This window comes from Salarias fasciatus, chromosome 22, assembly GCF_902148845.1.
Source record: "Salarias fasciatus chromosome 22, fSalaFa1.1, whole genome shotgun sequence".
Lineage (NCBI taxonomy): Eukaryota > Metazoa > Chordata > Actinopteri > Blenniiformes > Blenniidae > Salarias > Salarias fasciatus.
Window position 1 is genome coordinate 27,577,746 of NC_043765.1, and position 13,950 is coordinate 27,591,695.

Sequence of the window (13,950 nt, forward strand, 5' to 3'; positions counted from 1 at the left end):
CTTGAGGATATGTTTTACAAAGACTTGGAATTACATGTTTCTCTGTTTTTGGGGTGACTTCAAATAAAAAATGATCCTAAAAATGCTCATCATTGGACACATGATTGCATGCATGAAAAATAAAATAATCAAATAGATAAAAACAAAACAAAGTAGGATGAAATGTTCAAACACATATCCCGGTTGGATACATTTTATGAATGGATGAAAAAGGAAACAAAATAGCAAATGACAGTTACCCTTAACTTTCCCCTTAACTCACAAATCAGAGTCTGACTTCAGTGCGTAGAGAAACGTCAAGATAAGGCAGCATGGCTGCATGTTTGACCCAGTGACAGCAGACACTGGAGACGGCTGACTTTAGAGACATGAGCAGGAAGTTACTGGCTCAGAGTTGGACTTTATTGAGGTGCACGCAGTGGGAAATCGTCCCTGTGATGCTGTGAGGGACTTTGGAACGGTCTCTGCTGACGACAGAGGACAGGAATGTCAGCCTTATCTCGGTCCTGTTGGACCGGGGGGCGGTGCGTGAGGACCATGAAGCAGGACCTGTGGTGGTACAGGTCTGGACAGCAGGACCATCGGGGGTACAGCTCAGGACAGCAGGACCCTCGGGGTCAGAGGTCGGGACAGCAGCAGGCCGGGTCTCGGAGGAGGGTTGTGATCACAGGGATCGGCCTGGTGTGTCCTCTGGGGACGGGGACCGCTCTGCCCTGGGAGCGCCTGGTCCAGGGCCAGAGCGGGATTGTGGCTCTGGACTCGGAGGAGTACCGGGGCGTCCCCTGCAGGGTGGCGGCTCTGGTGCCCCGGGGCCCCGAGGAGGGGCAGTTCGAGGAGGGCCGCTTCGCCTCCAGGGGGGAGATCAACAGCATGTCGGCCGCCACCGTGATGGCGCTGGCGGCGGCCGAGCTGGCCCTGCGGGACTCGGGATGGACGCCCCGGAGCCGGGAGGAGCAGCTGGGCACCGGGGTGGCGGTGGGCATGGGCATGGTGCCGCTGGACGAGATTGCGCGCACGTCCGGCGCCTTCAGGGAGGGCGGCTACAGGAAGGTCAGCCCCTTCTTCGTGCCCCGCATCCTGGTCAACATGGCCGCCGGGCACATCAGCATCAAGCACGGCCTCAGGGGCCCCAACCACGCCGTGTCCACCGCCTGCACCACGGGCGCGCACGCCATCGGGGACGCGGCCAGGTTCATCGCGCACGGGGACGCGGTCGCCATGGTGACGGGGGGGACGGAGTCCTGCGTGGGGCCGCTGTCCATCGCCGGCTTCGCCAGGGCGCGCGCGCTGGCCACGCGGTGGAACGACCGCCCGGCGCTGGCGTCCAGGCCCTTCCACCCCGACAGGGAGGGCTTCGTGATGGGGGAGGGCGCCGCCGTGCTGCTGCTGGAGGAGCGGGAGCACGCGCTGCGCCGGGGGGCGCGGCCCTACGCCGAGGTGCTGGGCTACGGCCTCTCCGGGGACGCCAGCCACATCACGGCGCCCGCCGAGGACGGCGACGGGGCGTTCAGGTGACGCCGCCGGCAGAAAACTGAAAACTCAAAACATTTGTTTTGTTTTTGTGTAACTTCTTTCAAAAGTAGAGAGATTAGCAGCTACTTAAAACAAAAAGTAACTAGTTACTTACAGAAGTTGACTTCAATAATGTTTCAAAATGTATCTGATTAGTTCTTCTTTAATTACTTAGTCACTTTTTTTCAATTTCCCATTGTCCTGATTGGTAAAGATGAGTTTTTATTGCATCCCACAGTGAAATTTAAAAAAACAAAAAAAGGTCTAATCTCAGGTTAAAAATGGCTAAAGAAGGTAAAAGAGCTCAGTCAGCTGGAGCCATGAGGAGATTACAAAAAAATACAAAAAAGGAAAAGTAAAAGGGAAACATTTTAAAAGTGGGAAAAGAAATATAAAGTAAATAAAAATAGAAAAAGAGAACACAGAGGAAAAACGACAAAAAGAATACAAAAGGGGGGAAAATGCAATATCACTAAAGGAAACGTCCTGCAGCAAAAAACCTGCTAAAGAGGCGACAGTAGCAGAGATGCAGAAAATAGAGCGGGAAAATCCATGAGGAAAAAAACTGTTTAAAAATATAATCAAAAGCATATGATTAAAACTGTACTTGTAACAATTAATGCAACCTGTTTGTTCGGTATATCAAGCATTGTTGTTCTTTTCTCTTAGATGTGTTTTCTTCATTTTTTCCTTTTCCATCAGGAAGTTTGGTTTTAACCGCTTGAATAATTATTCAGAATATTATAAGATTCAAAATGTAAACTCATTATACTTATCATGTTATTAAAGAGATTATTAAAACAGTCTGCCGTCACTCTGTTTAAAAAAAAAAAAAGTTAAAAAAAGAACTGACGGCTTCAGAATAAACTTCCGATGAGCAGATTTCAGCCTGGAGCTGCAGAGTCGGGCGATAATCACCTTTCACACTGCGCTGATAGAAAGGTGTTGACTTGTTGGTGCAGCTTTAAAAATAGTGACGCTGGGAGAGAAACTCTCATCGCAGGTAGCAGATTCACAATTTCACATATTTCACCTCTCAGTCCCGCCAGCGTCGATCTGAATGACGCTGTTTAGTAGAACCCCTGCTGACGGAGCCCCAGAACCCCACCTTCACGTGGCGTCAGCGCTCCACAGACTGGCTGGTTCTGTGTTCGTGACGCTGATATCGAGTCAGAGGACTCATCAAACCAACCGGTTCCACTACATGTTAGTGCTGGGACTCCATACGAGGAATTAAACTAAAATGGAAAAAAAAAATTCAAATCTAACCTGAGAAAAATTCCTTCATTTCAAACTGATCAAACTGTGGTTTAACCAAGAAACGCCTTTTGGATCAAAGGATCTAATGAACTTTCTGGTTTTTGATGGAGACCAAACATTACAATACTTACTGTACATCTAAATGATTATCTGCTGATCACGTTGAGCCAATTTTAACAGTTGATACTACGTCCACTGGTAGAAAAGCAATTCAATGATTTGTAATTAATTCAAATGCTCAAGAAAGATGTTTATGTCTATTTGTTCTTCCAAGTAACAGTGTTCTTTCTCTTGCCACGTGAGCTGATCAGTGTTTTGCATTAGTTTCATTTTCCTGACTATAAGCTGTTTTTTAATGTTTGGCTGGTCGTGTGACTAATATATCAAAATATACTGGTACATTACATCTGTGACCACTGGGTGTCACTGTATGACCACAGAAAGCTGCTACAGCATTGTGGGAAAACCTGTATGCCTGCTGGATTTGGCTGAGAGAAGGAGAAGCAGTTTGAAGTCAGATGTGCTGGAGGCGGGGTCATGACTCAGAATGAGAAACCAGGGAATCGAACTACAGCCTGAAGCTGCTTGTTTCACTCTGTCTCCGCAGGTGCATGTCTGCGGCCCTCAGAGACGCTGGCGTCTCCCCGGCGGACGTCTCGTACGTCAACGCTCACGCCACCTCCACGCCCCTGGGCGACGCGGCGGAGAACGCCGCCATCAAGAGGCTGTTCGGGCAGAGCGCCGACGGCCTGGCCGTCTCCTCCACCAAGGGAGCCACGGGGCATCTGCTGGGCGCCGCCGGCGCCCTGGAGGCAGCCTTCACCGCCCTGGCCTGCCACCACGGCATCCTGCCCCCGACCCTCAACCTGGACCGCACGGAGCCGGACTTCAACCTCAACTACGTCCCGTGCGCCGCCCAGCCGTGGAGGACGGAGGGCCGGCGGGTCGCCCTCACCAACTCCTTCGGCTTCGGGGGCACCAACGCTTCGCTGTGTCTCGGCAGCGTGTGAAAACCCTCAGACCTCTGGAACCGCCTCTGTGCAGGTCTAGAAAATCCTGTAAATAAATCTTCTGGTGTTAAAATGAATGAAGTGTCGACTGGATGCCTGTGTTTGTTTTCAGCAGTAGCATCAGTCAGTACTAGTAAATAATTGTGCAATGCTGACATAAAGGCAGTGTAGGAAAGTTGGTTTTAATGAGACTTTTTTGGGGGGGAAGAATTTCGAAAATGCATGTCTTTGGGAGTACCTGGAGAAAACCCAAGGAAGAACATCATGACCTTATTCAAATAATGGCCTAAGTCATATTTTCAAGTTTTTGGGAAAACACAAAAAACTTAACCAAATGCAGATAATATGATACTTATTAATCATTTCAAACATAAAGGCCTTGACAGTGGATGACTGTTGACATACGAAGTGTCAATTATGAAACATTAATGAGTAAAAAGTGACTTCGGCCATTTTTCGAATGTTCTCGCCTGACTTAGGGAACTTCAAACCTGGCCTTTCATTCAGTAGTACAAACTCCAAACTGAGCCAAATTAAACAGCTGTCAGATAACAGGGCCAGCTCTAGGCATAGGTGAACTAGGCGGCCGCCTAGGGCGCCACGTACGGTGCTCCCACAGGACGCTCGTGTCAGGCATGCGACCGGGCCAGCCCTAGGGTGCCTGAGAAGCCCGGGCCGGCCCTGTCAGATAAATTCAGCGCTGAGGAGACATGTCCCTCTCCTCACTTGTCCAGCTCTTCTTTGCTGGGGTTTTGTTCTTATCCCAGTTCTGTTCAGTTTATCTCTTGAATCTTCATTCTCGGTCATCTTCACTGGCCTAACTGTGTGGTAAATCGTCACTCGATGGGACCTTCTTTCAATTGTTCATTGAATGAAGGTCCTGGAACCCCCTGTCTTTGATTGGCAGAGCATGCTGGAACACTCTGATCCATGCCATTGGCTCTCGTGGCACCTGTACCCCCTGTGGCAGTGCATCCCACTCAGCTCTCAGAGGAGGATAGTCTATCCTGGACCTTGATATCAGGGCTAAATTGAAGAGCCTGCAAATCGTGTCCAGTTGGGTCTCCTGCTTTTTTTACCTGGTCTGATACTTGAGAGGTAAGATCCATTGAGTTCCATGATTTCGTCATGTTCGACCACCTTCACTTGGTGGGGTTTGAGTCTTGCAGTCTGAGGATGACTTACAAGAATCAAAAAAGACTTAGGCAAGAAGTGAAATGGTTGAAGTCACCCTCTTGACATAGACCATTGTCCTATAAGGCATAAAGTGCAATTAAGGCTTTAGGCGGTTTTACGAGACAGAGATGTCCGACATTATCAAGATGATAAAGGCCATAAACTTATTTTCATCAAAAAATGACTTAGTCCATTATTCTAACAGGGTAACGACATGCAGACCTAAAGTGACTTCAACCCACATGTTGCTGTGAGTTTACTGTGTTGCTCAGCTCAAAATCCGATAGAAAAACCAGGCCAACATGGATCTGTCCAGCTTTCTGTCTGCGTAGGAGTTTCTTGGCACACTTGGGACTCCTTTAGAGGGGCATTGTTTGAATCCCAAAACGTCTTGATGCCCGCCGTCTTCCACATCCCTGGATTCTGCCAGCAGGATGTCTCAGCATTCCATGAAGCTCCTATCGTCTCCAGTGAGGCATCTGTGGGATTTTTCTAGTCTTTGGTGCCGAAAGCCTTTCTTCCATGTTCTATAAATGTCTGACGTGGACTTTCCCTTGATGGATTGCGATGCCATCCCTTCTGAATCCAAAAGCACGATGAGGACCGAAGCCTGGATGATGAACGTCTTTCCAGATCCATTTTTAGAGATTAGATTACGTTTTATTCACTCTTCTGCATGTCACATCCAGCTAATGAATAAATCAATAATTCATCCGATCTGACTCTGATGTATTGGTTCTAACACTGTGGAGGGGGTGGGGGTAGGACAGGAAATCCCGGCGTTCTCTGAGTCTCTCTGATGCTCATCACCATCAGCTAAACTCAGACCTCTGCACTCATGTGGCGGATGGCTCCAATCTCCTGCTCAGACCAGCGTCAAGCTCGTCCTCAACCACTTCTTTTTTGGAGTGAGAACTGTTGAAGTGAGAACAGAGAGTACATAGAGCGATAAATCTGCTCTAATCAATTGTTTAAATCATATTTAGCAGACAGGCTCCACTTCATTAATGCTAATGATGCCTCTTCAGCTCAGACTACAGTTAAACATGGCGGCTCACGCCAGCCACCGTGCGCCTGTGGTCCGGTTCCGGCGCCGTTGCGGTGCCCATGTGGCGCTATAGAAGATTATGCAACGATCCTATTTTTTCAGCAGCCCTACTGGATCAAGTTAAACAGAAGAAAGTCGGGTGCCGGAAGGGTCAAAATAAGACGCATTTCAAAATAATATCTGTCATGTTTTTGATTTCACATTCTTTTTTAAAGGAGTCATATTATGCTATTTTTCACTCATGTCATATAGGTCACGGACGCCCAAAAACATAGTATATAAGTTTGTTTGCCCCAAATTCGTCCTATTTTCAGAGTTTGAGCGTTCTAAAAAGTGGCTCTGAGGAGCCTTCTTCAGAACAGCCTGTTTTTGACAGCCTATTTTCCGTGATGAACTTGAACGCATCTGGCCACGCCCACCTAGTAAATTCACTGTAGTTAAGAAAGCACCTTACAGGAAGTTACACCGGAAGTTTCAAAATAAAACACAATGCACGACCTCACGGACGTAAACTTTTTCCTATATGTTGTTATTCCGCCGCCTCGGGAGGAGAGAATCGGCTGAACAGGGTCCAGACAGCAGCAAACGCGGAAATTACTGTTTTTATATAGAATGAACCAAACAAAAGGAACTATTGGATAAAGAAAAGCTCTCATTTGAGATCAAAACATAAACCATGAACTCATCCTTGTTGGAAGTCTATAAATTACAGATTAATGTGTCTGGACGAGCAGAGTGACCTTGCAGAAGCGAAATGAGGTGTGTTTTTTATTTTCTGTTTATATCATGTGTTGTTGGTGTGATATCGAGAGCAGAGAGCCTCTCCGAGGAGCAGCCCTCTTCATCCGGACGGCGCTGCCGGTGTGTGTTGACTTTGCGCCCCCCGCGCAGTGCGCCTCCGCTGGGCTCCAGAGCTTCGCAGTGTCCCGGCGAGGAGAGGAGCAGCCTAGCGGGCGCGCGAGCCGTGCGTCTCCGCCGGCTTCGGGACCAGCTTCCGTGGAGCAGCTCCGGGCCGTTTACCCAATCCGCCCCAACTCGGCTCCTGGAAGTCAGACGCCCGGGCGCCGTCACAGCCGCGGCCGACTCAAAGAGCCTCTCTGCTGGGGAGAGGAGCTCCGCTACGTTCCCATCAAGCTAATTGTGGCTAAGTTCGCAAAAACTGTCAGCTCGTCAGCTGACCCACCTGAAGACGGTGGAGGAGCTGACTTTATGAAAACACTGGCGATGGATGAGAAAATACAGCCGAAATGAGCGACCTGTCCGGGGGCCGGCCAAAGGCTGGATTCTCTTCCGGGGGGGAGTGGCGTTCCTCTTCATGACGTCAGAAAGAGGAAGATTTCAGAACCGCGTGTTTGAGTGTATATTTTCTGAAAAGTGGAGTGCACAGTTGAAGGAGGTGACTGAATTTTTCACTTCTGGGGGATCATACAGAGGCTCTGGGAGGCAATATGACTGTAAAGACACCTTTTTAAAGTGAATTTTGCATAATATGACTCCTTTAAAATTCTTCTAGTAGAATACATAAAAAACATGACCCTCGGTGAGGCTACACACACAAGCCGGCCTGGGCGCACCGCGCCGGCCGCTGCTGGGTCTCTCCCCTTGCCAGGAGGACCCGGAGGTCTCCAAACCGGCCTGGGCGCACCGGACCGGCTTGGAGACCTCCGGAGACCCGCGGTGAGGAGAGACATCCAGGCAGAACACGGCGGGTTCCTGCGCGCACCGCTGCCCGTGCACGGTGCGGCCAGGCCGGCCTGGAGACCTCCGGAGACTCCGTGGAGCAAGGTCCAGGCCGTTTATCCACCTCGGCCCCGACTCGGACCAACTCGGCCCTGGAAGTCAGATGCCTGCGCGACGTGACAGCTGAGGCCCAGCTGGCGCGGGGCGGACGTAGACGCGGAGACGGCTCGGGCGCTGGAGCAGCGTGTTCAGGCGTCCCTTTCTCACCAGCATGGTTTGCGTGAGCAGGTTGTCCGCGGCAATGGCCTACCAGTGTAATATGTTTGAAGTAATTCCAGAGGCGTTTCGGGAGCGAAAGGATGTTTATTCCCAAGAGCAGGCATCCAGAAACGTGCATCAGCATCGGCAGCATAGATTATAAATAAAGGATCGGTAGTCAAAAACAGACAACACAATGCAGCTTCCGTAGCTCCGGCTTACTGCATAGACCTATAGATATAGATCTCTAGATATATGTATCTAGACAGGCGTGTTCCTCTCAACTACGCCAAGTAGTAAATTCAAACGGAACATACAGGACTGTCTCAGAAAATTAGAATATTGTGATAAAGTTCTTTATTTTCTGAAATTCAATTAAAAAAACAAAAATGTCATACATTCTGGATTCATTACAAACCAAATGAGATATTTCAAGCCTTTTATTATTTTAATATTGCTGATTATGGCTTACAGCTTAAGAAAACTCAAAAATCCTATCTCAAAATATTAGCTCAAATTATCAGCTCAATGCATGCATAGAAAGCCTCGCTGACACGAGATGTGTGTTTATGCCATTGGTTTCAACGGGACGCGGCGCACAGCCCGCTCAAGTCCGCGCAGAAAAATAGACTTGATTTCTATTTACAAATCGCTGTGCGGATTTGAACAGGCGACGCGCGTGCAGTGTGAAAGGACTGATCTGTTTGCATGCAGTTCTGACTTTTCCGCGCAGACACCATGCAAACCCTGACAGATCTGTGCCCGCACAGCCGCGTATGTGTGAGTGAGGCCTTAGTTATTGAGGCTTGCCTTCCATGAGCAGATGAAGAAAAGAGGACTCAAATCTCCTGGTTCAACAAAATTCACCACTTTACCATCCTCATTCAGGTATTGTTGATCAATTAATCTCTTGTCTGTACATAAAATAAATAGAAATAAGCCCATTTTGTTCTGGAAAGCCCAGCTGGGGCCTTTCTTTCCCTCCACACCGTCCTCTCTCCACTGTCATGTGACACGGAGTGCCAGGACGGGTGGAGATGCTGTGGCTGCACCCGGACGTTCCGTGCTTCCTAAAGAGCACAGTTCCTCGCATCATTCCACGCTCGCACCGCAGGGGTGTGCCGAGCGCGACTGTGGCCTCTTCCCCTCCAACATGGTCGCTCCACCTGCGGTCACCTGCCAACGCCAGACGTGGAGCATCTGGGCTGCCGGGAGTGCTGTGACTGCGGTCACACATCCCACAACTTCTAAAGAGCACGCTTCCTGACATCACGCTGCGCTCGCATGGCAGGGGCATGTCGAGCCTGGTGTTAGCCCCCCCCCCACTCCATGACGGACGGTCCACCTGAAATGGCCCCTCACAGTCACAAGTCCAGGGGCATCGAGGCTGTCGGGGCCACTGTGGTCGCGGCCACAGCGGCCCAGAGTTTCTAAAGAGCACAGTCCTTTGCACCACACCACGCTTGCATCGCTGGGGCGAGCTGAGTGCAGCTGTGGCCACTCCCTGTCCGTGGCGGCCCTCCCGGATGGGGGGTCATTATATCCTCACGCATCGCGCTCACGCCACGGAGGCATATCGTGCTGGATGCAGGTCCTCTCACCCCTGCTCCGGCGGCGTAGGTGAGCCTGGCCGCCAACGCTCGTGGGATACAGAAGAGGGGCACCGCTGGTGACGCGGCCTCTGTCCCTAAGCATCCCAGATTGGCCCCCACAGCAATGTATAATGCCCTCCTGCTCGTGCTGCCTGTCCGCCTCCTGGCGAGGAGTGCTGAGCGTCCCTCCCCTGCGCCTTTCTCCCGCCCTCCTCCGACAGGCTCGCAATAGAGTGGAGGAGGATTTGACAACGCCTGGACCATGATTGGCGGCATCCCTGCAGTGGAACAGCCTGGTGCTGTTTTCCCGGCACCCAAGGTTATCAGTGAAGTCGAGGGCCCGATGCGACTCGGGACCACGCCCCTTCCACCTGCTTCGACTGCCGCGAGACACCGGGGACCGGCCAGTTTCATGCATGGCACGAGATGCTGGATCCGCTCTAACCCTGGCTGTCCAGGACGTTGAGGTGCGGTTACGCCCAGCAATTTGCATGTCGCCCTCTTCCTTTCACTGGAATCCTCCGCACGTGGCTCACTTGCCCCTCGGAGGCGGCCACACTTATGGAGGAGGTGTCCTCACTCCTACACCGCGCAATGACGGAATTGAGCACGGAGGAGGCGCACTCGGGCTTCTACTCCCCTTATTTCCTGGTTCCCAAGAAAAAGGGAGGAGTAAGACCTATCCTGGACTTGCAGGTCCTCAACACTCACGCGACCACTAGGAGGTTCCGCATGCTGACGGTCAAACGCCTTCTGGAGAATGTCCACCCCGGGGGTTGGATGACGTCAATCAACCTCAGGGATGCCTATTTCCATATCCCCATCTTGATGAGGCACAGGAAGTTCCTCAGGTTTGCCATTGGAGACTGTTGTTTTCAGTACGACCACCTCCCTTTCGGCTACTCCCTCACGCTGCGCACCTTCTCCAAATTTGTCGAAGCTGCACTGGAGCCCCTCCATCATCGTGGTCTAAGGACTCTCACCTACATCGATGACTGGTTGGTGCTGGCGTCCTCTCGTCAGGAGGCCATGGAGCACACGGCCCAGGTTCTCCACTATGTCAAACGCCTTGGGTTTGTGGTAAATGAGGACAAGAGCGCGCTTCTTCCAGCTCAGCAGACGATGTACGAGGGGGTACCGGAAAGAAACCGGACTGTGTTTATAAAATTAAAATAAGAATGATTTCAGAGTTTTGGTTGTCCAATCTCGCTACAGCATGTTCTTGTGCAGATCTCTGCAAATTATCGTCTCACAAAGTTACACAGGGAAAGCACACACAGCGTAGGGCTGGGCGGTATGGCAAACATTTCATATCAAGGTTTTTTTAAATTCATACCGGTTTCACGGTATTTGACAGTATTTTTTTTCATGCAAGAGTGTTGTTACACACATTTTCTTCTAATAAGAAAATAATTACTGCAGTTGATAGGCTTTAAATAGCCCATTTGCCTGTCAGAAGGACTGTATCATGCTTTATTTTTCATGTCCAGATTGCGTGATTGTGACCGTTATCTCAACCCACCCCTTGCTTTTTTTCTCATATGCAGTCCCTTTAGAACACATCTTGAATTGATGTCTGACTGCTGCTGCAGATTGAGCTGTGGATGTGGAGAGTGTGGATCTTAGTTTATGACATTCCTGGTGCTCTAAAACGTGTTTTCGGCTAAGGTGGTGAAGCTAATTGCTAGTGTTAGCACTGCCGGCTACCACTTCTGCTCGACAGCATTTGCAAAAGATAGTTGTTTGATCCACGTCCGACCTTTTGAAGTCAAAAAACTTCCAAACCACAGATGTGGCTCCTCTCTTTGGTATTTGTTCCTCTGAGTAAACAGCATGTGCTTCACTTTGAAACACTTTACCACCGCCCACGTTCCGGACGTTGTTTGGGCTGTTCACCGGTATTGCGGTATATGAAAAATTCATATCATAACGAAAATAAAAACCGGTTAACCGTATCTGGGCCTGGAACTGGACACTGTGACCATGACGGCTCGTCTCTCCGAGGAGAGGCGGAGCTTGCTCCTGTCCCTCCTACGGACCCTGGTCACGTCACCCGTGATCCGGGTCCACCAGGCGAGGACCGTTCTGGGAATGATGGCTGCGGCCCACCCAATGGTACGTCTGGGTCTGCTTCATATGCACAGGCTCCAGTGATGGTTCAGTCGCCTCCGCCCATCTTCAGTGCTGGACAGGCACAGGAAGGTCTTGATTCTGCCACAGGCGCGCGAGGACCTCCTGTTCTGGCTGGACCCAGTTCTTCTCTGGCAAGGAGTCCCCATGGGCTGCGTCTTGCATCATGTTGAGGTGTCCACAGATGTGTCGCTCGCAGGTTGGGGAGGCACTCTAGGCCACTCCGCAGTGGGCGGTGTCTGGGAGTCCACGCCCACTCACATCAATGTGTTGGAAATAACTTCGGTGTAGCAGGTGTTACTTCATTTCCAGCCCAGGCTGCGGGGCAAACATGTGTTGGTCAGGTCAGACAACACCACGGTGGTGGCCTACCTGAACAGGCATGGGGGGGACGAGATCCCCTCCCCTGCACTGCAAGGCGGTGGAGATTCTGCTTGTCCTCTCTGAGAGCGCGACACCTGCCATGCGCACTCAATGTCGGTGTGGACAGAATGTCTCGGGGAGGCCCACTCCACTGCGAGTGGTGCCTGTGGCCCCGAGTGTAGCCTGGATCTGGTGTAGGTTTGGCCACCCCGTGGCCGACCTTTTCGCCAGTGCAGAGAACGCACAGTGCCCACTCTGGTTCTCGCTCAGGTCGTCAGAGGAACCCCCTCTAGGGGTAGACACCTTGGCTCATGGGTTCTGGCCTTTGGGCCTCCTGTTTGCCTTCCCTCCGACCTGCCTCTTAATCCCTTTGCTGCCCAGGGTGAGGTTGCAGGGCCTTGGTTCCCGGACCTGGTACAGCTGGCGGTCGGGGATCCCTGTCCGACCCCCCGACGAGCCCGATGCCCTACTTCAAGTGGGAGTCGCCCTGCGGTCCCGCCTCGTCTTGGACAGGAGACTCCTGGTGTGGATGCTGAGAGGGTGAGACTAGCCGGGCGAGATCTCCCCCTGGCCATGGTGTCCACTATTGTCGTGGATTTTTATTTAAAAAAAAAGTACCCTAGACCTGTTGCGATGAAAAAAAAACCCCACAAACATATTTTCTGGAAAAATCTTAAAATCTTCAGTTATATCCACTCTTGGTTCTTGAAGTCTTCAACAGTGGGTTTTCTTGGAAAAATCAGAGAGTCGGAGTCAGAATGCAAAATAGAGAGCTTTATTACTAAAACCCACGGCAACCAGCGTGACCGTCTGAAATCTGGCGCACGGACCGATTTCAGCGCCATCCTTTTATACTACTTTTGTTTGGGAGCCCACCGTATCTTCTTTTTTTTTTTTTTTTAATGTTTTTTTTATTGAGTTTTGCAGGGAAATACAATTTTACATGAACATTAGCAAAAAGGTTTACATGAGAAAAATCCTTGACAATAGAAAGGAGAAAAAAAAAATAATAATAAATAAATAAATAAATTATAATAATGATAAAAACAGTGATAAACAACATATTGAACTAATACACATTTATTGAAAATTAAATTAAATTAAATTAAATTAAAAAAAAAAGGAAAAGAAAGAAATGACAAAAAACACACATCAGTCTGTTTAAAGTTAAAGGTCTAATGCTACGTTCACACCGGACGCGTCGCAAGCGTCGTGAGCGTCGCTTTTCTATGCAAAGTCGATGGTGGACGAGCGTCGTGGAGCGGCGGGCGGCGGGGCGGCGCATCAGGAGCGTCATGAGCGTCGCTTTTCGAGCGTTTCGAGCGTCGACGCCCACGACGCTCGTCTCCGGCGTCAGGAGCGTCGTGAGCGTCGCTTTTTGAGAGTTGGGAAAACTGAACTTTCGACGCGCTGCCGCTGAGCGTCAACCAATCAGAGACGATCCCTCCGCTGCTACGTCACTACGTTTCACGTCGTTTACGTCAGGACCAGGAGTCCGGAAAAGAAAGACAACGATGGAGGACAAGTTGATTGTGGCTGTGTGCGCTCGTCCGGAGCTGTACGACACGTCGTCTTTCCACTACCGAGACAAGAATAGAAAGGATCTTGCTTGGGGGAGGATCAGCGAGGAGATCGGGGTCCCAAGTAAGTTATCTAAACTTTTCATCGCGCTGTATTGTGTGCTACATTCAGTCAGAACATTGTACAGCCGCTGCTATCTTTCCCGCTAAAACCAATGTTTATACAGAGGAACTGTGCAAAAATCGGTGGAAGAGCCTGAGGGACAAGTACACCAAGGAGTTCAGGAAGGAGCAAGAGAGGAGGAAGAAGAGTGGTTCAGAGGCAGGGTCAGCCAAGGAGTGGAAATACCGAGCTGTTTTATCCTTCCTCGACCCCCACATCGCCCCACGTGAGACGTCAG

The 13,950-nt window shown here is 50.4% G+C and overlaps 1 protein-coding gene across 1 annotated transcript; it reads left to right on the forward strand.

Annotated features, from left to right (window-relative positions):
* Positions 1 to 280: 280 nt before the first annotated feature.
* Positions 281 to 4,135, forward strand: oxsm (3-oxoacyl-ACP synthase, mitochondrial). Its single transcript, XM_030121148.1, has 2 exons — positions 281 to 1,511; positions 3,380 to 4,135. Exons 1-2 carry the CDS (start codon positions 487 to 489, stop codon positions 3,780 to 3,782), a joined length of 1,428 nt encoding a protein of 475 aa, XP_029977008.1. The 5' UTR covers positions 281 to 486; the 3' UTR covers positions 3,783 to 4,135.
* The last annotated feature ends 9,815 nt before the right edge of the window (positions 4,136 to 13,950 follow it).